This window comes from Marmota flaviventris, chromosome 6 (assembly GCF_047511675.1).
Source record: "Marmota flaviventris isolate mMarFla1 chromosome 6, mMarFla1.hap1, whole genome shotgun sequence".
In the NCBI taxonomy this organism is placed as follows: Eukaryota; Metazoa; Chordata; class Mammalia; order Rodentia; family Sciuridae; genus Marmota; species Marmota flaviventris.
Window position 1 is genome coordinate 98,942,307 of NC_092503.1, and position 27,009 is coordinate 98,969,315.

The 27,009-nt window shown below is 34.0% G+C and overlaps 1 protein-coding gene across 5 annotated transcripts in view; it reads left to right on the forward strand.

The window, feature by feature from the left end:
* Nucleotides 1-27,009, forward strand: part of Hmgcll1 (3-hydroxy-3-methylglutaryl-CoA lyase like 1) — a 138,306-nt gene that overhangs the window by 72,854 nt on the left and 38,443 nt on the right. For all 5 annotated transcript variants that reach the window (XM_027938272.2, XM_027938273.2, XM_027938274.2 and 2 more), the window contains one exon: nt 5,204-5,392. In XM_027938272.2, the coding sequence (XP_027794073.1) occupies nt 5,204-5,392 (189 nt within the window). The remainder of the gene's footprint in view (nt 1-5,203; nt 5,393-27,009) is intronic.

The following is a 27,009-nucleotide window of genomic DNA, read 5'->3' on the forward strand; positions in this document are numbered from 1 at the left end:
TCTGATCATAATGGAATGAAACTGGAAATCAATGATAAAAAAAGGAAGGAAAAATCCTGCATCACCTGGAAAATGAACAATATGTTACTGAATGATCAATGGGTTACAGAAGACATAAAGGAGGAAATCAAAAAATTCTTAGAGATAAATGAAAATACAGACACAACATATCGGAATCTATAGGACATAATGAAAGCAGTTTTAAGAGGGAAATTCATTGCCTGGAGTTCATTCCTGAAAAAAAAGAAAAAATCAACAAATAAATGAACTCACAGTTCATCTCAAAACCCTAGAAAAGGAAGAGCAAAACAACAGCAAATGTAATAGAAGGCAAGAAATAATTAAAATCAGAGTGGAAATCAACAAAATTGAAACAAAGAAAACCATTGAAAAAATTGATAAAACTAAAATTGGTTCTTCAAAAAAATAAATAAGATTGACAGACCCTTAGCCATGCTAACGAAGAGAAGAAGAGAGAGAACTCAAATTACTAGCATACGGGATGAAAAAGGCAATATCACAATGGACACTACAGAAATACAGAAGATAATTAGAAATTATTTTGAAACCCTATATTCCAATAAAATAGAAGATAGTGAAGATATCGATAAATTTCTCAAGTCATATTATTTGCCCAGATTGAGTCAGGAAGATACACACAATTTAGACAGACCAATAACAAAAGAGTAAATAGAAGAAGCCATCAAAAGACTACCAACCAAGAAAAGCCCTGGACCCGATGGGTATACAGCGGAGTTTAACAAAACCTTCAAAGAAGAATTAATACCAATACTTTTCAAGTTGTTTCAAGAAATAGAAAAAGAAGGAGATCTTCCAAATTCATTCTATGAGGCCAACATCACCCTTATCCCGAAACCAGACAAAGACACTTTAAAGAAAGAAAACTACAGACCAATATCTCTAATGAACTTAGATGCAAAAATCCTCAATAAAATCCTGGCGAATCGAATACAAAAGCATATCAAAAAAATTGTGCACCGTGATCAAGTAGGATTCATCCCTGGGATGCAAGGCTGGTTCAATATACAGAAATCAATAAATATTATTCACCACATCAATAGACGTAATGATAAGAACCACATGAGCATCTCGATAGATGCAGAAAAAGCATTCGACAAAGTACAGCATCCCTTTATGTTCAAGACACTAGAAAAACTAGGGATAACAGGAACTTACCTCAACATTGTAAAAGCTATATATGCTAAGCCTCAGGCTAGCATCATTCTAAATGGAGAAAAAATGAAGGCATTCCCTCTAAAATCTGGAACAAGACAGGGATGCCCTCTGTCACCACTTCTATTCAATCTAGTTCTCAAAATACTTGCCAGAGCAATTAGACAGACAAAAGAAATTAAAGGCATAAAAATAGGAAAAGAAGAACTTAAATTATCACTATTTGCGGATGATATGATACTATATCTAACAGACCCAAAAGGGTCTACAAAGAAACTACTAGACCTAATAAATGAATTCAGCAAAGTGGCAGGATATAAAATCAACACGCATAAATCAAAGGCATTCCTGTATATCAGTGACAAATCTTCTGAATTGGAAATGAGGAAAAACACCCCATTCACAATATCCTCAAAAAAAAAAAAATACTTGGGAATCAACTTAACAAAAGAGGTGAAAGACTTATACAATGAAAACTACATAACCCTAAAGAGAGAAATAGAAGAAGATCTTAGAAGATGGAAAAATATACCCTGTTCATGGATAGGAAGAACTAACATCATCAAAATGGCGATATTACCCAAAGTTCTCTATAGATTTAATGCAATGCCAATCAAAATCCCAACGACATTTCTTGTAGAAATAGATAAAACAATCATGAAATTCATATGGAAAAACAAAAGACCCAGAATAGCAAAAGCAATTCTAAGCAGGAAGTGTGAATCAGGCGGTATAGCGATACCAGATTTCAAACTGTACTACAGAGCAATAGTAACAAAAACAGCATGGTACTGGTACCAAAACAGGTGGGTGGACCAATGGTACAGAGTAGAGGACACAGAGATCAATCCACAAAATTACAACTTTCTTATATTTGATAAAGGGGCTAAAAGCATGCAATGGAGGAAGGATAGCATCTTCAACAAATGTTGCTGGGAAAACTGGAAATCCATATGCAACAAAATGAAGCTGAACCCCTTTCTCTCGCCATGCACAAAAGTTAACTCAAAATGGATCAAAGAGCTTGATATCAAATCAGAGACTCTGCGCCTAATAGAAGAAAAATTTGTCTCCGATCTACATATTGTGGGGTCGGGCTCCAAATTCCTTAATAGGATGCCCATAGCACAAGAGTTAATAACTAGAATCAACAAATGGGACTTACTCAAACTAAAAAGTTTTTTCTCAGCAAAAGAAACAATAAGAGAGGTAAATAGGGAGCCTACATCCTGGGAACAAATTTTTACTCCTCACACTTCAGATAGAGCCCTAATATCTAGAGTATACAAAGAACTCCAAAAAATAAACAATAAGATAACAAATAACCCAATCAACAAATATGCCAAGGACCTGAACAGACACTTCTCAGAGGAGGACATACAATCAATCAACAAGTACATGAAAAAATGCTCACCATCTCTAGCAGTCAGAGAAATGCAAATCAAAACCACTCTAAGATACCATCTCACTCCAGTAAGATTGGCAGCCATTATGAAGTCAAACAACAACAAGTGCTGGCGAGGATGTGGGGAAAAGGGTACACTTGTACATTGCTGTTGGGACTGCAAATTGGTGCGGCCAATTTGGAAACCAGTATGGAGATTCCTGGGAAAGCTGGGAATGGAACCACCATTTGACCCAGCTATTGCCCTTCTTGGACTATTCCCTGAAGACATTAAAAGAGTGTACTACAGGGATACTGCCACATCGATGTTCATAGCAGCACAATTCACAATAGCTAGACTGTGGAACCAACCCAGATACCCTTCAATAGATGAATGGATAAAAAAAATGTGGCATTTATACACAATGGAGTATTACGCAGCTCTAAAAAATGACAAAATCATGGAATTTGCAGGGAAATGGATGGCATTAGAGCAGATTATGCTAAGTGAACCTAGCCAATCCCTAAAAAACAAATGCAAATGTCTTCTTTGATATAATGAGAGCAACTAAGAACAGAGCAGGGAGAAAGTGCATGAGGAAAAGATTAACATTAAATAGAGATGAGAGGTGGGAGGGAAAGGGAGAGAGAAGGGAAATTGCATGGAAATGGAAGGAGACCCTCATTGTTATACAAAATTATATATAAGAGGTTGTGAGGGGAAAGGGAAAAAAAAAACAAGGGAGAGAATTAAATTACAGCAGATGGGGTAGAGAGAGAAGATGGGAGGGGAGGGGAGGGGGGATAGTAGAGGATAGGAAAGGTAGCAGAATACAACAGTTACTAATATGGCATTATGTAAAAACGTGGATGTGTAACCGATGTGATTCTGCAATCTGTATTTTGGGTAAAAATGGGAGTTCATAACCCACTTGAATCAAATGCATGAAATATGATATGTCAAGAGCTTTGTAATGTTTTGAACAACCAATAAAAAAAAGATCTATCACATCATCTTATTGAAACAAAAATCTTGCACACAAAGGCAGATATGTTATGAAATAATGAAGCTTAGATTTTGTAGTCTTTCACAAGACTCCTTGCTTTTCTCTCTTTTGCTCTGCTTCATCTATGGATGTACCACACACTGGATTCCTGCACCAGAATGCCTGAGGAGCTGCTAAGAGAGCTCTGTGGCAGGCAGATTGGAAGCCTTAGACATTAAGGATCAGCAGCATCTTAAAGAGACCCTTTGCGCTGTTTTCATTTTGCACTCTTTTTTTTTTTTCTGAAATGACTGTTTCAAGCTGTAATTATCTTTTCAAGCCTCTAGTCCTCCCTTTTTCTTCCCCCAACCCTTGGCTTTTGCTTTGTCATCACACTGCCCTTAACATTTTACTATTTCCTGCCTGAGATGCTCTTTACATTTTGTATTTCAGCTGCCTGGAACCTGCTAATCTGTGCATTCCATATCCTTTCTGGAACCCTCTTCTTAGACCCTTCCTTCCTTCACTGTTCAAGCTTACTGTATCTCAAGTTGTCACCTAAGTCCTTCCTGCATGACAGATGGGTCAATTTCCTTTGATGTATGCTCATAAAATCTTGTTTCTTTGTTTCAATATTCTTATTTTAGCATATTATTATTATACATTTCTCAGTGGTGTTATATATGTTCTCACTGGACTCAAAACTCCATAAAAGCATAAGCTATGTCAGTATCTGCTTTCCTATCTAGCATAGTGCCTGGCATAAAATAGATTCTGGGGAAGTACATGTTGAATGAGTGAATGAGTGAATGAGTAGTATGTGCCAGATTTTATATAGAGTGACTTTTACACATTCTCATTTTCACAACCAAATATGCCATTAACATTGGTACGATTAACATGATTTTTAAAAAATGACATAATTAAGGCTTAGGAAACACACCAAAGGAAGAAATTTTGTTGTCTGTATCCTTTAGACTAGGAATTAAGGTCTTAATAGGTGGATTCAACACTAGCTTTGATGGGGCTGATATTTAAATCCAAATCTCTGATTCCGAAAACCATGTCTTTGTCAAAATATCATGCTGTCTTTATGCAAATTCACATTATTCTTTGAAAGTGACAATAGTTATTGGGTTAGAGGAGACATTACAATTTATATTGTACAAGTGCATTCATTTATGAGCCAGGAAAAACTAGACCAGTCCTCTACCAACTGAAAAGCTGAAGCTGCTACTGATGTCTATTGACATTTGATGTCATACCTAGAGGAATACTACTTTCCAAATAAATCTGTAATTCTTATGTTTGATTAAAGTGTTGAGACGTATCAGCCTCCCATCATTAAAAGTGTGGCTTATAATTTCATAACTGAATAGATAAATGGATAATCAAACAGATGATTCTAAGATAACCTTGAATATCAGAAAAGGATAATGGTAGTAATTTCATTCAAAGTTTTATGTAATGCTTAGAATTCAATGAGAAAGGGGAAGGACTAGAAACCTAAAGCATATATTTCCATGGATAAAGTCACTTTAGTTGTGATTTTTACCTCTAGATGGTGTTTGCTAAGGAACAAGGAGGTATAAGTCTGTTCATTTCCATTGTCTTACAAGCACTTGGTCTTTCTCAACAGGTGTCTAAGAGATTGTATGGCATGGGCTGTTATGAGGTTTCTCTGGGAGACACCATTGGAGTGGGGACTCCAGGAAGCATGAAGAGAATGTTGGAAAGTGTCATGAAAGAAATACCTCCAGGTGCTCTTGCTGTTCACTGTCATGACACTTACGGACAGGCCTTAGCAAATATCCTTACGGCCCTTCAGGTATTTTGCATTTTTGTGTTATAGACTCCTTGTTTTTCTCTCTTTTGGGTGCATCTCCTTATTTGTAATATAAGCACGTTAAGAGTATTAATGAAATAATATTTATAAAATGTTATGAATATAATATTCAAGCATTTTATATTATAAAACAGAAAAATGTTAAGAATATAATGTTTAAATATGATTGGCATTCAGGAAGCAGTTGTAAATTCAAAATGTTTTTGTTAGGGCAGTGAAGGTCTCATTGCTGTTAGTTTGATTTGATTAAATTTGTGAATCTGTTATTTTTAATTATTAATCCTAGTAGAGCTATGTCTGCTTGTTTCAACTCCCATATGCTCTCAACCATAAAAATTAACAGACTGATATATGATGATATTTTGAGGAGCACAAACAAAAATCGTAGAATATACTGTTGTAATTTTTGGAACAAATGCTTTTTGTTATTTTGTGAGCTGTGGTGGGTATATATGGAGACAAAGTGCAGAATATTTTGCTTGAAATATTTTCCTGATGTTGGCAACCCTGCATTTGACAGAGCCTTCTCTTTTTAAATCAAGTGAAATCCATAATATGATAAAATGAAGAGATCTAAAAAGTTGCAAGATTATGAATTGCTTATTAAATTCTGTGTTGTTTTAAGTTTACTTTATATATATATGTAGCATTTTGTGAATATTATTTTTAATTAGTGTTAGTTTTTTAAACTCAGCTAAAAATAGATGAGTCTGATGATCTTTGAACCAAGTATTTTGACAACTACATATAAGACTGCATTAAAGCTTTTTGGTGAGGCTGAAAATCAATATGTAAAGCTTAATGTCAGAAGTGTACAGTTGCTTGGCAAATGTTGAAAAACAATGGGAGGAACAAGCTCCACAAGAGCTTATTTTGACATTGTAACATATGTGCATAAATCCTTACTTATCTTCTGGAACCAAGTAAGGAACATTCTACTGACTCAGAGAGAAGATAAAATGTTGTCCTCTGGTCTTTCAGACATGGGGATTTTTACAATTTTCCTTGCCTAGGTATTCTAGTTTCTAAAACAATAGATAACTAAGCTTTATTTCAGGATTTTGGATTCAGCTACAACTGTAACTTATTAAGTGTTCCTGAGCAAGTTCCTAAAGTACTTTTAGTGTCTCTCTCTCTCTCTCTCTCTCTCTCTCTCTCTCTCTCTCTCTGTCTCTCTCTCTCTCTCTTATTTTTCTTTTATTTCTCTTTGTCGATGTATCTTCCATATTTGAATACTTTGAGTAATATTTTATTTGTGTAGTAAATTTATTATTCAATGAATGGTAGTTTACTTCTTGGGGATGAAAAGTTATAGTGTAATATCCGGGAACCCAAACTTTTTTTTGTATGTGTGAACTCTATATGCCTCTTGAAAATGCTGAAATACAAAAGTTATTGCTGATTTTGCATCGTGAATGATTAAGGAAGGCCTATCTGAGGAAGAACATCATATGCTACATCATTATGTTTCAGTCAACAATGATCTTATACACAATAATGGAGCTAAAAAATTCCCATCACCTAGTGATAACACAGCCATCATAATGTCCTGTTGCAACATTAAACATTGTGCTACTCAAGTGTTTATGGTGATGCCCTGTAAATGCACCTAGCAGGCTACCAGCCTATGAAAGTCTAGCACATACAGCATAGCAATACTACATAGCACATAAAATATTGTGTATGGCACATAATACTTTACAATGATAATAAAGAACAGTTACTGGTTTATGCATTTACTATACCATACTTTTTATTATATTTTCTGTTGATTTGAAAGAGGTTTTTTTGTTTTTTGGTGGTTTTGGATATTGAACCAAGGACCTTAAGCTTCCTAGGCCCACACTGTATCATTGAACTCAACCCCTAGCCCTAACATTATTTAATTAAATTAATTAATTTATTAGTTAATTTTTGTGGTGCTGGGGATTGAATATAAGTCCGGTCTACACTAAGCTATATCCCCAGCACTTTTTTATTTATTAGTATTAATTTTTGAGACAGGCTCTCACTAAGTTGCCCAGGTTGACCTTGACCTGTGATTCTCCTATGTCAGCTTCCTGAGTTGCTGGGATTATAAATGTGTGCCACCATGCCTGGCTTGAATATACTCCTCTGTTTATTAAAAAAACACTGCAAAACAATAATGCCATGTTATGCAAAGAGCTGCCTCATATATCCTATGTTTACTGTGTCTCTTGAATGCATCAAGAGGCCATTTGGAGTGATTAGCCAGTGCACTATATGGTGTTTGCACAATGGCAAAACCACTCCTTTCCCATAATTAAAAGATATATAACCATAATTGTTAAAATCAGATGTGAAGAATTACAAGGAACAATCTCCAATAATGACTGTGTGTGTGTGTGTGTGTGTGTGTGTGTGTGTAAAGAAGAATGTTTTAATACCATTTGGGCAAAAAGCCCTGGGTGATAGGAGGAACATGTCCTCAGAACTAAAAGAAGACTAATGTATTCAGAGGAAAAAAACTAAGATCTCTACAATTTACAAATTTAATTCAATTGTATCATCTCTTTTTTAAGATAAGAGCTAAAATATTGGGGCATGTAGGCATCATGTTATAGCCACACAGGGGACAAGAAACAACTCTGGGCAGAAGCAGGGCAGGGAACATGGTTGAGAATCTATAGAATACTGTTTTTCTGGCAGTGGGTGGGGGAGAAATACAAAGTCTCCTTGTATCTAACATAACCTTCCATAGGCCCTTAGTGGGTTTAGGGTTCAAATTCACATTACCTGCAGAATTTGAAAGACCCAAGCATATAAATTATTTTTAGATAGTTGAGAGTCAGAACCTTCAGATTCCAAGAACAGGTCTTTTATGAAGGAAGACATCTTCAGCTTAAGCTAAACTACTATTTGGATTACTGTGTGTGTATGTGTGTGTGTGTGTGTGTGTGAGAGAGAGAGAGAGAGAGAGAGAGAGAGAGAGAAGGTAGCTTTTTACCTTTCAGCAGCTCCCATGGAGGTTAGTACAAAGTCTAAGCATCTGTAACTGTGTTTTCTTTTTTCCCTACATACACAAACTGTATGTATATATGGCAGGCTGGAATACAGAGGGAGGCGAGGACTTAGAAAGATACTAGTATGCATCCAGCTTCAGTTACATTGACCCAGACTTAATTAATAGTCACAGTGTACACACATGGACAAAGGGTAACACTGACTTGTGTAATAAGCAACTTCACATGAGGCTCCTGAGGCCACTATCAAGGAATGACTGAGAAAAAGGTCAAAAAGGAGAGATGAGCAGAGGAAACAGAAAGTTGAACAATTGTAGAGTGTTTTTGTCATTTTAAAAATTTTTTGCCATCCACTTTTATATAGTTTGATAAAACATTGACAATCTAAAAAATATTGCTGATTTGTTGCATTTCTGAAATTGCATGTAATTAAGGCAATCTTTAAATGTTTTAGAACTTTTAGGTTTATTAAAGATAATTAGATGTGGTCTTGAAATGTCACAGAAAATGCCCACTTGGTGGTCCCAAGCAGGACTACATAGGGAGAGTCTACCAGAGCCCTTTTATCAATCCTTCAACCGGTCACTAATAACAACAGCAAAACAACCAGGTTCAATTTTGAAGGACACGAAAGGATGTCTTGGAAAAAACTCTCAGTGTTTAAATAGAAGGGAAGTCAGAGAAAGTCCAGCTTCATTATAAACAGGGCTGATCTTGGCTTCAGGAAGCAGTGGCCATACTTTACTTTTTAAAATGGAATCTTTGAAGTGGCTGCTAGTAAAATTGGTGGTGGATGTGGGGTGGATATCATTTGCTTTAATTTAGGGGTGGAGAAACAGTTTACAGTGTTCCAAACTGGAAGTTAATATTAAGGCAAGGAGACATGTAATAAGTGGAAACTTGGCCACAATGGTAGGAAACAAATGAGAGTTATAAATGGAACGTCCCCCTCAGTCTGGAAAGCACATACTGGTCATATAATAGAGGGATCTTTCTTGGTTCCCAGGTTTTATTGTATTTTTTTTTATTACTTAAACATATGACTTACAGGACTAGAGATGGTTGTATGGAAGTCAAGAATTCATAATTATTAGATATTATCTAATATAAATTATTCTGAGAGTATAGATTTAAGTGTGGTATATTTATAACCACCCAAAAGTAAAAGAGCAAGAAAATGAGGTGACAAAACGTGCACTCTTTTAGTAACGGAAGAAATGTACATAGTCCTATATACTTGTCTCGATTTTTAATGTAAAAATTAAGCTTCACTCTCTTGCATATTCCCTAAGTGCCTAAGTCAAACACCAGTGAACAAATTCTTTAATCTACTTAATACTAAAAAGTTGCTCATTTTCCTCTACTAAAATGATTTGAGTCTCCAACAAATGAGCTCCAATACATCAAATAACAGAACATGTTAATTGGTAGCACAGAGACAAAACAGAACAGGCAATATTTAGACTCCTCATGAAGAAATACTGTGTGCCTTTTTGTCTCTTAAACTTAATAGACTTTTAGCTAATGTGCCTTTGCTCATAATGTTTTCCATATGTTTATTATTCTTTTAGAAATACCAAATTGTTAACCTAATTCTTACATCAAAAACATTCATTTTTCATATAGACTCTTAATAAACCATATTAAAATGCCAGCAAGCAACAAATCTTTCTTCATGTAATTTGTTTTTCAGGTTTCTAAAGAAGAATTAAAAAAAAAAAAAAAAAAAACCTTCCCATCCCTAGCCAGATAAACCTCTCTGTTTCCCAGTTACATACTTGTTACGAAGGATGTAATGATATCTACCTCCCCGAATTGTGCAAAATTGAGATGAGGTGCAGATTTTCTAGAATGACATAGAACACTTGGTTAGTACTATCTTTACAGTCACTATGATTACTACTAGTACTAATGGGTAATAATAACTTTTATTATATAGCTTATTTGTGAGTGGAAGCAGAATACGTAAAGCATTGCATTACAAATGGGTTTTACAAATCATGCATTATATTGAATTTATTTCTTCAAAACAGCTGCTAAACAATTAAATAGAAATAGATGTTCAAAAAAAGAAAAGAAAAAGTTGAAAACTTTATATCTCTACAGAGGTTTTACAAAGTCATCAATAATTTATTTAACAGATATTTATTTTATTAGACCTTGAGTCAGATTCAAATTTTAAAAGTCCTGATTCAAATTTCTTTACTGGTATAGGGAAAACTATTATCACTTATCCATATTTTCAAAATCTTTTTGATTATGAAATATATTCCTTGCTGTACAGTTGATTCTTCCAACACAGTGTCCTATTAGAAAATATTCTTATAGAAAGATGGAATGATAAATAAGCTACCCCCCAAAAAAAGAAGAGGGAGTGGGAAGGGAAGATATCAAAGAGAGAAAGGGGAAAGCTACTTGCTACTGTAATTGTAATTATGACTATTTTTCTGATTTATACAAAATTGAGAGGCAATGCAGGATTTTGATAACAATGCAAGGAATTGGTTGGATTGGATTTAAGGATGTTCAAGTGGTAACCAAGGTTATTGAGCCACAGATGAGAAAAAAATGAACACAGTATCCTTGTATATATTTTTTCCAAGTGGCTAGATTGCTTGCATCAGTGATAAAGAGTGGTTAAATATTTGAATAATTCTTTTCACTTTAGTTTATCTCCAAAATATTTTCGTTGATATAAATGTCTTATTTGTGTGTGTGTGTGTGTGTGTGTGTGAGCGAACAGTAGGATTTATCAAAAAATAGGAACAGAGCTCTTACAGTGCACCAGGGGACCTGAAAGTAGTTTTGTCCTGGCAAGTATGCCAGTCAAGGGGTTTATAAAGCACTTGATTCACTGTTCTCTCTGATTTTGACAAAGGTGACCAGTCAGTTTGTTTTTAGGAATATTCTAATTTTTATCAATTTCCATATATCTCTACAGGAATCAATGGGTACTTAGAAAAAAGCTGCTTTTAAACTAGATGCCATTCAATTAGCTAACATTTAAAACAATAACACTTATGTAAAATTATGCCATAAAGAGCTAAAAATGAAAGTAGTTAATCTTCATGTAAGAGTTTATGTGCTTGAAACTCACCAAGAAAGTAAATATGTCTAGCCTGGCACAGTGGCACATGCCTAGAATCCCAACTACTCCTAAGACTAAGGCAGGAGGATCAAAAGTTCAACTTCAAGGTCAGCTTCAGCAACTTAACAAGACCTTGTCTCAGGATTAAAAATAAAATTTTAAAAAGTCTGGGATATAGCTCAGTGATAGCCCATCTTTGGGTTTAATCTCTAGTACCACCAAAAAAGAGAAGAGAAAAGAAAGCAAATGTGTCTAAAATTGCTCTTTCTATTCCACATCATTTCATACATTCTGGACAAACAGGAAAGCAAAATAAAATTCATTATCATGTTTTTCCTATAAGTTAAAAAAAACAAAAAACAAGTGAGCACTTGAGTTTATCAGTAGAAGGTTTGGGTTTTTTCTTTTTAATCATGGTTTAATTTTTAAAAAATAATTGTTCTCTCACCTGTGTCAGCTCTTTGACTTACAATTGATTAGTACTCTGGGATAAAGGGATAAACATAGGGAACAGCATACCTTGTGATCTTCATTCCCATAAGTCATAGCTCATTGGACCAAGGGAAATCTCCAAAGCAGATTAGACAATAGGAATATTTTTCTTGGGGTCCATAGGCTAAGTGGTTAGAGGTAAAGCATTGGATAATAGGTGTATAGAAAAGCAAAGTGAAGGACTATACGGCTGAGAGAAAGTAGAAGATGCAGAATGTAGCTCCCTGTTAACCATTCATGTCTCACAAAGTCAAGTGTTGTGTTTTTGCTTCATTTTATTGAAATTCTCCAATGTCCTCCCAAAGAGTACTTCTGTTTTTTACTTAAGTTTTCAAGCAAGGATACACTGACAAGGACATTGACTTCTGATTATCTGCAGATAATGATATTACAAAAGTCATATTTTTGTGACCTTCCTTTTTCTCTTATGCAAAAGAAATTGTAAGCTGCATGGTAATACCTATTTCATGACATTTCCTATCAATTCAAAATATATATACTTAACCAAAGTATCCTGTTTGCTCTTCTTGGCAATTTTGATTTGTGTGATCATATGAATTCCAGAAATTAAATTTGTGGGTTTCTCTTTGTTTTTAACACTAATTGTGCCAAAGTAAAGAACAATATTAGGCCTCAGCTATTATCATATTTAGAATCAGGAGGATAGAGTCATCCTGGCTAATCTTCATCTTTTCTAAAATTAAATATTCTTAATTTAAAATGAATCTTTATTGCTATTATCATCTTTAGAGGGAAAAAGACACTGCATTATGAATTACTACCATTATTTTATTTTCAATCTAATCTGTCTTCTTAGGACTGAACTTTGGCTTTTTTATTATTTGTAGGGAATAGGGGTATAAAATGTGATTCTTTCCGTGGCATAGGAAATGGAAATTTCAAAACATATTATCTTTTTGAGCTTCTTTCCTATTGCTTCTGCAAATGTCTCATTATTTTAACCTTGTTTTCAGTATCTTGTTTTCAATTAAGTATTGTCACATCTCTCTCAACACATGTGGCTCTAATTTGGAAATCTTGCCATTATGCCCTGCTGTTTGTACAAAACACATTAAGCTTTTTCATTTTCCAATTTCGTTTAAAATGTTTTTTCTCTCTTCAAAGATCATATTTACAGCAGATTTTATGCACACCCTTACCCTAGAATATAATGCAACACAGAACTATTCCTTTAGAATATTTGTTTGAAATTGTCCAGTTTGTTATTAAATATCAACTTTTAATCTCATGACTATTTTTTTAGCTTAATGAAATGTAACTAATTGATGGTTATATATCCAGCCCTCACATACACAGATACACACACACACACACACACACACACACACACACAATTGGAGCTTCTGATAATTATAATAACCAAAACCAAGAAGCTATTAACTTTATTGTAGGAACAACTGTCTTATATATTGCCAGAATATTTCTAGTTCTGGATTTGAGCTAGGTGGAAGTATATACATCATTAGGTCATACTGGCTCAATCTTATGAAATCACATCTCAGTATAGAATACCAGAATACTTATTTAACAGTACCCATAAAGGTTAGATTCAAGACTGAAAGACAATGGCACCTATAATAACTGTCAGGGTCAGGTTATAATTACATATTTTCCTGGTTCATTTTTACAGTGCTGGTATTGAACTTAGGTCTTCATGCATGCCAGGCAAGCACTCTATCACTAAGCCCCATCTCCAGCCCATAGTTATATACTTCTACTAAATGCTTTTCAGATGGAGGATGAGTTCAATAATCACAAGTCAAATACTGTGAATCCCTATCGGAAAGGCCCCAAATTCATTCCGTTTGCTTATAAATGACACTTTACTATAAAGCAGAATATTGAATAGAAATTATTTCTGTAAGTTGTGACCATTTAGATTTATTTTTTAAAATCATTTTAACCAAGAAGGATTTAATGACTCCCTTTTTATGTGATAGTATTTCTGCTGTTAGATATAATGAATAATTAAAAAGCAGAATGAAATATCATCTTTTTCCTCAATAACTTTTAAAGTTATTTTATTTATTTAGTGTAGTGCTAGGGATTAAACCCAGGGTCTCACACTTACCACACTTTACTAAACATGTGCTCTACCACTGTACTACACCTCAGTCCTGTTTCCTCAATAATGTGGAAGGCTGAGGATATAGCTCAGTGGTATAGCACTTGCCAAGTATGCGTGAAGCCTGGGTTGTTCAATCCCCAGAACAGAAGGAAAAAAAAAAGGTAGAAATCCCATCAATCTGTTTAGGTAAGGAGTCAAGTTATATTCACTCATGTTGTAAATTTAAGTTATGCTGATTTTAATTTTTTTTAAAAATCACGCACTATAATAATGGTCAAACTCACATTATTGTTACATATCTCCTATCCCCACCCCCCCCTTTATTTTTAACAGTAGTAGGTATTAAACTCAGGACCTCATGTATGCCAGGCAAGCACTTTACCACTAAGCCACATCCTCTGCCTACAGTTATATGTTTCTACTAAAGACTTTTCAGATTGAGTGAAAATATTTTGTAATAATTTTTTTTCTGATGGAAACTGTTAACAAATTAACCAAGAAATATAAAGATCATAATAGTCTGAGCCATCCTTTTCAAAAATGTCATTTTATGTTTTGTTATAATCCATAGTATTATAAAAAATGCCATACTTTGTAGTTTATTCATAAAGACATAAAATGTACATGTTTCAATCTAACTCAAACAGTGAAATGATCTAATACGAGGGAAGAGTCACATAAGAGTAAGCTCAAGTTACCAACCTCTGAGTTTTAGGTAGGAGCAGGTAGGTTTAGGCTGTGTCACAGGAACCCTTGGGATACACTGCCCCAAAACCTGGGGAGTTGTGCTTTTCTTTTTTTCTTTTTAACATTTAAGGTAATGGACAGTCATCTGGATGTGTTTAATTAGAATGACTTAACCAGTGTTTTGATTTAGAGAATGTAATCTAAATTATTTGTGAAATATGAACTGGTATAGTTCTGGGTGGTACGGAGATGAAGAGTGTGGACACCAGAGACACCAAGACTAAGGAGAAGGCTACTGAAGAAGTCCTGTGGTTAATGAAAAATGATGAGAATGTTTGTGTACCCTCCAGATTCATATGTTGAAATGCAGTTCCTTATGTGATAGTATCAAGAAGTGAAACCTTTGGATGGTGATTAGATCCTGAGAGCAGAGCCTTCAAGAAGATTTATGCCCTTATAAAAGAGGCCCAAGCTTTAAAGTCCCAAAAGAGGACTGAAGATATAGCTAAGTGGTAGAGCACATGCTTAGCCTGTAGAAGGGCCTTGGTTTACTTCACAGTACATGCACAAATACCTGTGCATACACACACACACACACACACACGCACACACACATACACACAGCTAAAAGATAGCTCCAGCTTTCATCTTGGCTGGCAAAATAGTGATGTCATTTATCAATACCCAATAATACCATGGTCATCATGAGGAGTTTAGAGCTGGAGTAAATCCAGAGATAGGGTGGAGCTCTCAGAGTTGCAGTGAGAAAAAACAAGCGCTTGAATGACACAGTAATTGGTGGTGGTGGTGGTGGGGAGTGTGGCTAACAAAAGGAGATGCAGAAGGCACATAGAAGTATGACTGCATTTCAGTGTTCTGGAGCAAGGATGTGGTTGGCACCCAGGGCTGATTAATTCTGCATTGCATGAGACCTTGCCACACCACAGTATGTTTTTGCACCTTGATTCCCAGTATGAATACTCATGGCAGTGGTGCATGTTGGAATATATAACAACAAATCCCATTATTATATGTAATTATAATATACCAATTAAATATAATTTAAGAAAGGACGCTTGAGGGATTTTCTTTTCCTCTTCCTCTAGGTGAGGACACAGAGAAAAGGTGCCAGATAGCACTTGTGAACCAAACAACAGGCCCTGACCAGACACTGGATCTGTTTGCACCTTTGTCTTAGACATCCCAACCTCTAGAATTTATGAGAACTAAATTTCTGTTGTTTGTAGCCACCCAGTTAATGGTATTTTGTTATAATACCCTGAAAAGACTAGGACAAACTGTAAGACAACATAAAGGGTGTGTTAAAGAAATTCCATGCAGAATCAATGGAACTAGAAATTACTTGTGAGTGCAAGTAAGGTGAGGTGATAGAGTAGGGTTGGGAAGAAGAAAGAGCACAATGACTCTTATGTTGCAAGATTAGAAAAATAGGTGGTTTTCATCAGGATACTTGAACTTCCTATGGCATTGCCAGCTTCATGAGAACAGATGTGGAACCAGCTTGCTAATGATAGTAATCCACATTTTACAAGCTCTTTGTTCCGCAGGGCCATGGCTCTGGGCAGAGTTACTTCCCAGAATGTTGTGGAAATAATTTATAAGGGTCTCCCAGTTCCTCAAGCAAATAGACTTCTGGAAGCCCTGCCTGGGAAATAAAGTAGTGAGCACAATCAGACCTAAATTCTGCGTTCATTATTTTATTGTTGGTTAAAACATTTGTAGTGGGACTTATTGGTTTGTTTTCTACTGATTAAAATGGTTTTTTTAAAATTTTTAAATATTTGAAAGAAGAAAAATTAATTACATATAATCCTACCACACAGGGGAAAATGGTAGTATTAAGTATTAAAATATATCATTCTCATTCTTATTCATACGTGTGTGCATATCTATACATATATATTTGTGTGGATGATGGGAATTCTGAGGCACAAGTTTATTTTTCTGTATGCAATATAGACAACAAGCACCTCATCATTAAAACTTTTGCAAACATAATTTTTCAGTTAAAAGCAGCCTACTACTACATGTGTGTATGTTAAATGTTTATATTAATTTAACCAATCCCATTTTTGATTGGGGACATTTATTTTACTGTTCTTGTAATATAATTTTTTGTTCATCTTACTTAGACTGGAATTTATGGAATAAATAGTAAGAACAATAGAGGGCTTTTAATGTATTGGGTATATCAATTTTCTTCAGAAAGAATATTTTCATTCTATATACTGTATTTATATAATACCAAATTCAGCAGTCTTCACCATTAGAAGGTATTATAATTTAAAATGCATTTGAAATTGATGTGCAATTGTTATGCCATTTTAATTTTGATTGGATGGTAATTGGTTACTAGTTATTTTTGAGTAGTTTTTTTGACTATTTGTGTTTTATAGATAAAATGTTAATCTGGGGCTTTGCCTACTCTTTGTTGAAGTACCTTTTCTTGTTAAGAAGATCTACTTATAAATTAATAAGTTATCACTCATCTCTCCCTATGTGTATGTATGTACATATTGTGAAATTACTGTTCAAATTTCATTTTTAATTTGTTTAATATATATATATGATTTAAATTTGTTTTTAATTATTAATGACCTCATTCAAAAACATTGAGTATATACTATCTACCAAATACTTTTGTAAGTACATAAATAGTGGTAGAATGTCCTCAAACAGCTCATATTTTTGTCAGAGTGTACAAATGCTGAAAAAATACATGATATAAAACTGCAATTTTCAGTATATTAATTGATGAGAAAGGCAACCAAAAATGAAAGAAAAAAATTTAGACAATGGGAAATTTGGAGCATGGGAAAGTGAGGAAGTTGAGGAAACAATCTTGAGAAGTTGAAGCAACTAAGGGAAGGAGGTGAGGATGTTACTTTCTCACATCTGGGAAAAGAGCATTCCAGACTCAGGGAATAGTTACATCAAAGATTCTAAAGTGTGTTCAACAAAAAACAATGTGTCCAGTGTGACTGGAGCTGGATGAGTAAGGAGTTAGGGAAATAGAAGATCTTTGTAAGCAATTGTGTACCCTTTCCCTTTTAATCTGTAGAAGATGGGGAAAAATTGCAGGGTTTTGAGCAGATCTGGATTAGTTTTTTTTTTTTTTTTTAAAGGATCATGTTGGCTGTTCTCTTGAGACTAGACTGAAAGGGATCAAGATTGGAAATGGGAAGACAAGTTAGGAAGGAGGCACTTACAATAGTTATGGCAACAAGTGGAAATAATTTCGATAAAGTTGATAACTATCTGAGGTGGTGAGAAGATTCTAGATATATTTTGAAATTTGAATTGATTTCTTTTTTTAATTTTATTTATTTTTATTAGTTACACATGACAGTACAATGATCTTGACATTTCATACATTTGAATCAAATGGGGTATAATTTCTCATTTTTCTGATTGTACAGGTTGCAGAATCACATTGGTCATACAGTCACGTATATACATACAGCAGCAGAATATAATAGACATTATTATTATTATTGAATTGATTTCTGACAAATTGTGTGTAGAGGGAAGGGAGGGGATCATAGGTGTACTGAAACATTTGCTTGTGAAACTGGAAGGTTAAAGAAGTCATCAACTGAGACAGGGCAGACTCGGAGTAGACAAAACTTGAGATTGAAGATTAGAATTTAAATTTGGAGTTATGTTGTATGTGAGAAATTTATTAAACATCTAGATGAAGATGTAGAGCAGGAAGTTACATGTCTAAGAAAAGTTCTTGGATAAGAAGTCATTTCTGAAGATACAAATTGGGAAGTAACTTTGTCTGTGTTCATGGGAGATTGATTCTGGGCAAAAGCCTTCCTGCCTCACAGATTTCAAAATCCTAGAATGCTGAAGTCTCTTATTTAAATTGGTACAGTATTTGTGCATAACCTACATACATCTCCCATATTCCTTAAATCATCTCTAGATTACTTATAATAACCAATATAATGTAAATGCTGTGTAAAAATGACAAGAAAAAGTTTTATATATGTTCAGTGAAGACACAACTTTTTTTCTTTGTAGTTATTAGTGATAAGATTTCCTTCTTTTTATGACTAAATAATATACCATTATATAGATATACCACATTTTCTTTACTCAACCACTGATGGATGCTTAGGTTGATTTCATATTGGCTAATATGGAAATCCTTCAGTGAACATGGGAATATTGATATCTCTTTGTGATAGAGATTTCATTTCCTTTGAATCTAAATGTGGCTTTATATCTTTGTTAGTCTACTTTGTGTCACTGTGACCAATATACCCAACATAAAGAATTTACAGGAGGAAAACTTTGTTTTGGCTCTTGGATGCAGAGGTTAAACTAGATTGCTCTGGGCCCAAGATAAGGCAGAACATCATGGCAGAAGGGCATGTCAGAGGAAAGCAGCTCAAGACATGGCAGCCAGGAAGCAGAGAGTGCTTGAGTTCCAGGAGCCCAGGATAATATAATCTCCAAGAGCACATCCCAGGTGACCTACTTCCCCCAGCCACACCCTACTCATCCACAGTTACCATCCATTAATCCATTCAAATTAAATCCATAAAATGGATTAATCTTCTGATTAGCTGATAGCTCTTATGCTCTAATCATTTCACCTCTCAAACTTCCTGCATTGTCCTACATATGAGCTTTTGGGGATAACTTATATTACACAGAAATCAAAACAGTATCAGATTTTAAATCTTATAGAAAATGTCCTATTTATTAGTACTTTTCTTAAAATCTTCTTGATTATTTTAATGCTTATGATATCTAATAGAATTTAACAAATATGTTTAAAATTCCATCCTCCAAATATCCCAAACACTAAATATGTAGATTAATTTACAGGTGATTAATTTAGAGATGATTATATATGTTCATATCTTTATGACATCAATTTTCTGAGGTAAAAACTTGAGGTTTAAAGAGGATGGCTTAAAGAGTAGGTTCCCTTTACTTTGATCTCACAGTAACTACAGATAACCAAATAAAGCTCACATTTTTCAGTAAAATGTTTTCAGCTCAGTAAACATTCTTAAAAGAAATATTTGCTTCAGGATAATGCTAAGTCTTTCCATACAACAAATTTGTGTGATTTTATTTATTAAGTTTATTATTTATATAAAAATGAAATTTGGTTGTTTTCTTTTTTAGAAGGCCTATGCATTCTGATTTTTTTCTGTTTAATATGATACTGCTTCTGTTTCTCTTTCTTAGTTAAGCTGCATCTTTTCTGTTTTCTTTCACTCTGTCCTCTGTTCATTCAGAAATTGAGTCTCTTCAAGACTAGTTTTTTTTCATTAAACAGAATTTTTTTTTTCAGATTTCTCAAAATGTTCTCATACTTATTTATATATAAAACATTTAAATTTGTTTATGCTAAGTATATGAATACCACAAGCATTTTGTGGGGGTGTAACCTTTGCTTGCAGGATATGGAAAATATTTTTATGACATCAATTTTCTGAGGTAAAAACTTGAGGTTTAAAGAGGATGGCTTAAAGAGTAGGTTCCCTTTACTTTGATCTCACAGTAACTACAGATAACCAAATAAAGCTCACATTTTTCAGTAAAATGTTTTCAGTTCAGTAAACATTCTTAAAAGAAATATTTGCTTCAGTAACCAAAACCCACCATTTTCAGTTAAAGGTTCAAATTAAAAGAATAGTGTTTTTATTCTGTTAGGAACGAATATGTAATTTATTTTTCTATATAGACATTTTGAACATTTCCCCTTGAAATTACACAAGACTTTATAGATAGCAGATCTTAGGGTAAAGTGTATTAGTAACCACTTCAGCTATTTAAGAAGTCCAACAAAATTATTTTAAAAGAATACCTATAGATGAATTCATTAAAAATGAAGTTTGAAGAGAAGGAAAACTTTTTATGTGCTAACACAAAATTCAATAAAGTGACCAAATCAACTTACAAAATTTTACCCTGCCTCATCTTTGTCTTATTTGCACACGCACACAAAAAAACTCCCTAAGGACTGAGAGTCCCCTCCCTGAGGGAACTCAAAGACTATGTTAATTCAAAATAATTATATAAGTTATGAATGTTAATATATTTGTCAATGAGGTAATGATGTTTTATTATTTAAAATCATGGTGTCTTACTATAAAATCCAACCTTGAAAGTGTGTTTTTTGTCTCAAATTCTAGGCATATGAGTTCATATGTGGCATGAGTGGGAAGATGTGACTAAGTTATGAAGAAGTAGAAATGAAACCACTATTCCTTTAAGGAAGTTTTATGTGTCAGAGTATAAAAAAAATAATAAGAGGGAGACAGATGAAAAGGAGCCTTGCTTGAACATTTTACTTGAAATATGAAATTGAAAAGAGAAGGAAAGGAAGTGTGGCAAACATTATTATCCTTCCCCCACTCCCCAGTCTACACAAACATGGATAGGTATCCATGGATTGCCTACTTTCTGAAATTGAGAGAATTCAGATAAAACTTTGCTTTGGTGTGAATTTAATTGAAGGGCTAACTTGTCTAAAGAGATTTCACATTGTTTAATGGCAAAAAAAAAAAAAAAAGATGCTGAAACTAAGTCACAAATAACTTCCAGAAATAGGTATGTCTTGCTCAGTATGCACAGACTGGTCATGCTCTAACAGCTTAAATCCGATTTACATCTTCTGTCCCACTAACCTGTCTTACCTCTGCAAGAATTGGAATTTAAGAACCTGTTATAATTCTTTAACTGAAGAGATGGTGGTAGTGGGAATAGGAAATGTAAATTGATAAACAAAATTCTCGACTCCTTTGTAATCCAGGATCCAATTGGAAAGATGGCCACCTTTACTAAGCAAATTAAACGTAAATTTAGGTAGGATCTGGAAGTTAAAATGAATCCTGTTGAATTTTGGTAAGCTAAGGCAAGTAAAAACAATTGATATACACATGCACATTTGTCATTATCTTACTGATTATAGTTTTGACCTTCAGGCCTCTATAAAATGACGTCATCTCTCTTTTTTTTTTTACTTTAAAAGTCATTAAACGTCTACAGATGAGTGTCTACGTTTTACTGACCTGCTGTATCAATAAAATTATTCTTTAGAAAATTGGTATAATGAAAAATAAAGAGAAAGTAAAGAAATACATGGAGAATTGCTTGTGGTTACATAGACAAAATGGGTATCAGAACAGTATCAGATTTTAAATCTTATAGAAAATGTCCTATTAGTACTTTTCTTAAAACCTACTTAATTATTTTAATGCTTATGTTATTTAATTGAGGGTTAGTAATTTCATGACCAATAAAAATAATTCAGAAATTTATTGAACCTGCCCAGATTTTATTAAGACCTCATATTTCAAATAAATCACACATATCTCAGGACATACTGTAATGCAAACATTAAGCAGCTTCAAAATAGATGCATGCTGGAAGGACGTGAGCAGTTTATATGTGTTTGATGTATGGCTTTCAATAGAAGACAGATCATAGCAAAGGCTCCCATGAAGAAAGTGGAAAGGCTGGCAGAGGGCTTCCCTGCTGCATAGGAAATGATCCATCTATAATGCCAGTGCTTGGTGAGGATGTTCCCTGTAAAGCTATGCCTGGTTAACTTCATTGTCAGAAGACAGGCAAACAAACAAAAAAACACAACCGATTAAGAGGCAGAAGGATGTTAGGAACCTTGGTCTTCTAGGTGATGATTTCTCACCGAAGATATTGAATTTAAGCAGGGTGTCACGGTGGGCTCCTGTAATCCTGGTGGCCTTGGGAGACTGATGCAGAAGGATTGCAAGTTTGAGGCCAACCTCAGCAATTTAGTGAGGCCCTGAGGAACTTAATGAGAATTTGTCTCCAAATAAAGACTCAAAAGTGCTGGGGACGTAGTTCAACAACCTTGGGTTCAATTTCCAGGACCATTAAAAGAAAAAAAAAAAAAAAAGAAAAGCAATGAATTTATCTATTTATCCTGAAAATTAAATTGATATTTAATTGATATGAAATTCTCATTTAGCCAAACAGTGACATTTGAGTATAGCCTAATATAAAATTAGTTTAATAATTATTAGTTGAACAAGATGTACACTTCAATGGAATGGATAAAGAAAATTTGGTATGTGTACACAATGGAATATTAGCCATAAAGAAGTATGAAATTAGTATTTGCCAGTGAATGGATGGAACCAGAGAATATCATGCTAAGTGAAATAAGCCAGTCCCCCCATAAAAACAAAGGGCAAATTTTCTCTCTGATATGTGGATGCTATTCCATAACAAGGGAGAGTAGTAAGGAGAAATACAGAAATTCACTGGAGTAGACAAAGAGTAATGAAGGGAAGGGTGTGGGAGGGGAATAGGAAAGACAGAAGAATGAATTGGACATAACTTTTCTATGCTCATATATGAATACAGGACCAGTGTAATTCCACATCATGTTCAACCACAAGAATGGGATCAGAATTGTAATGGGTTTCATCCCATGTATGTATAATATATCAAAGTACATCCTACTGTCAGGTATATCTAAAAAGAACAAATAAGAAAAAAAAGAGACTGACCTGCAAAGACTTGTCACTAATGATTAAGGTGTTTTGCTATATCATTGAAAAAACAATCATATATGTAAAGTACTTAGACTTTGATTTATGTAATTACCTTCTCATGCTCGTGTTTGTTGTTAGGTTTCCTCTAAGTATTTCCAAATTTGAGCCTGGTGTGGTAGCAAGTACAAATAATATCAGCACTCATGCAGCTGAGGCAGAAAAATATTCTTTGAGTCCATAAATTCAATACCAAACTAGGCAACCATCTCCCCCACTAAAAAAACTCTTGTTTGGTGTTGTAAGGAATATTTTAGTACTAAATGTTTATTTTTAAAAACATATATCTGCTTTTTTCTAATCCATTCACCCAATGAAGTTGACAGATCAAACTCACAGTCTCTTTTTTTATACAATTTTATTTGTTTTTTTCACTTCTCCAGTTTAAAATATGTGGTAGGGCTGGGGCTATAGCTCAGTGGTAGAATGCTTGAGACCCTGGGTTAGAACCCCAGCACTGAGAAAAAAAATGTATGTGGAAATTCAGTTCTATTCCTCTCCAACTTCAATTAAGTATATCTTTATTACTATTCTGTGAAACTTTGAATTCTTCATGAGCTAGCTCACATTATTTTATTTCCATGTCATAGGGAGAAATGAAAAAAAAAAGAATACAAAAGTGTACAACATTACAGGTATAGCAGATATCAACACATAAAAAGGGATCCTATGAAAAGGTTAATCCAACATTCTTGAAAACTCAGCAGAAAAATAAAATACATAAAGTGATATAAATTATCAATAATGGAAAAAATAGAATCTTATCAAATGAGTAGTTCATATTTTTTCCAATGAAACATCAAGTCCAAATACTTTATTAGTGGGTGACACTGAAGAGAAAAGTTACAAGTAACTCCTGTGTTACAAACATTTTCAGAAAATATTAAAACACAGAATTTACCCCATTTAATTTTACACATATTACTGGTTCCCAAAGTAGATTAGGACAGTATATGAAAGGAAAATTTAGACTTTCCCCTGAGATCATTGATTCCAAAGCCTAAACAAAATATTAGTAAGCCAAATCAAATAATGCACATAGGAAAAAAAATGTATAACAAAGAAGTTTGTTTTATTCTAGTAATTTAAGTTTGGTTCAGTGATTAATTAGAAATAAAAAGTTTAAAAGCTATAACTATCTCAATGTCTGTATAATATATATAAATCATAACTTCTTTTTAATTCCTCCATTCTTCCATCATGGGATGTTTAGGCATTCCATTTTTCTGACTATTCATTTTGGTAGGAAGTTTTTTTTTTTTTTTTTTTGAACTGTCATTTAAAAATAGGTCTCCTAGGTAGGAAAGCAAAATCTTAAGTTGCTTCAAGAGTAGCTACTGCTATGAAAGACCCAGGGTGATGGTAGTTAGATGCTGACATTCTAGTTCCACTGTTCTCACCCCGCCTCACTTGTTCCTTGAGTTCAGTGTAATATCGATCCCAAACCCTACAAGGATAGCATAAGAAAGGAAAATCACAGCCAAATTGGTTTCGTGATACCCCCATTTTTTTTTCAGGTAGAATTTGGTGGCATATTAAAAGACTAATCCATTTGAACCAAATTGAATTTGTCCCAGAAATTTGAGTTAAACATCCTAAAATCAATCAGGGGAAACATTCTTAAATCAGTCACTCTGAAGTTAACATTAATAAATAAAGAACAATTTTATGATCATCTCAAATGATGAGGAAAATTATTTGACATGCTTATCCAAGTAGGAACTTCTAGCCAGTTCAAGAAGGAAAGGAAAATAACTATGAAGCACAAATGGGAGATGAATCAATATTATTATCTCAGCTGTCACAATTATCTATTCAAAATTCCAGAAGAATTCTTAAACTGTTAAAATCAATAAATTTAGCAGGATTTCAGAATACAATCATAACATGCAAAAATGAATAATAGTTCTCTATGTAGTGGTAACAAATTTCCAATTGCAATGTCAAATAATAAGGCATAACTATAACAATAAGTATAACATTATTTTATAGAAAACAACATATTATTTTGGAAAGAAATTTTAAAATTTTTAAAATTTTAAGTAAGTGGAGAGAAAAATAAGCTTCTGGCTTGGAAAACTCAATATTAAACAAATGTCATTTTTCACCAAATAGAATAATTGTGTTTAACCAACATTAAACACAATTGATGTGGGAATGCAGATGATCTAAAATAACTACTCAATCTAAAAGAGGAATTTGAGACAGAGGGATATTAGATAATGAATCTTGCTATAAAGGTGAAATAAAAAAAATTACTAGTAATGCAAAGAAAACCATACAGACCCAAAGGACAAAAGAGAGAGCTGAAAAATACCTGGACATATCCATTTACTTGATTTGTGATTAAAGCATCACTGTTTTAATAAGAAAAGCATGATCTTTTTAACAAATGGTGCTAGGCAAATTGAATATTCATTTAGAAAAGAAAATTTTAGCCCTTACCTCATATTATGCACAAAGGCAACTCTTAACAGATTGTATGTCTGTGTGATGTAAATAACTTAAAAAATATTTTGCATAGGCAAAGATTTATTACATTATTCATGAAAAAAGCTAACAAGATATACAAGCTACATTTTTAAAAGATTGGTAAATAGTCGACATTGAAATCAGGTTTTTCTTTCCATTATAAAAGTTGTGTGGGAAAGCTGGAAAAAGTTAAAATATGTAACTTTTCTTGGACTCATCAGAATTGAGGTTGCAAATTTCCACCCCCAAATCTGGAGAGACAAGCTAAACCAGAGATGCACAGTGGAGTTCTCCTTAGATGGTCATTTGGCAAATTGCTGGAGGCCAAACAGATGAACATGAGTGGGAAACCTCTGGCATCTTAGACGGGTCACCACAGCTTCATAGGTCTTATCGCCTTTCTGGTTCTGAAGGTGAGGAATCTAGAAAGAGCCTCCTATGACTCTGGCCAAAAAAAAAAGGGGGGGGGGGCGGCAGGGGAGGAATAATTAACTATGAACTATGAAATGTTCTCCATAAGAAAGGCTTATTCTCTGGGGAAAAAGACCTTGCTAGAGCTTTATCCCAGCTGGGAGATACGTGTTCATTCTACTTTGATCCACATTAGACTTCCTGTCACACCAAAGATAGATAGATAGATCTCTATCTATCTATCATTGGAGAAATGTTTGTGAAGGTCAGTTTGGGGAAAACATGGGCCCTCTACACATCTGTGATTTAATCACAGGATTGTAAAATGCTTTCCTTTTCCCATACCTTGTCACCACACAAACAGGGCTCCGCTATAATAATAGTGTATTATGGCAGGAAGAGCTGTAAGACTCAGAGCCTAATTGAGGAGGAACATTTAGGGAAGCCCACCCAAAATAGAGAGGACAAAGCCAAGAACTAGAGAAATTTGAAGCCTCCTTCACTGATGCAACCAACATTAAACACAATAAGACTCTTAGATGAAGAACATATATTCTCATTCTTAACACCTATTAACCTCAGTTCCCATTACCAGGTGCTATGTGTCTGTAGTTCAGTAAGTAAGTAAATAATCACACAATAGGCAAAAAGACAAGAAAAAAATATACCCTAAATTGACATGGTCATCATCAAAATGAAATGATAGATAAGAGTGGTGAGATAGGAACTTTAACTGGACTGATAGGGTAAGTGCCTTAAAGGCAGAGGAAGACTAGATGCAGAAAAAG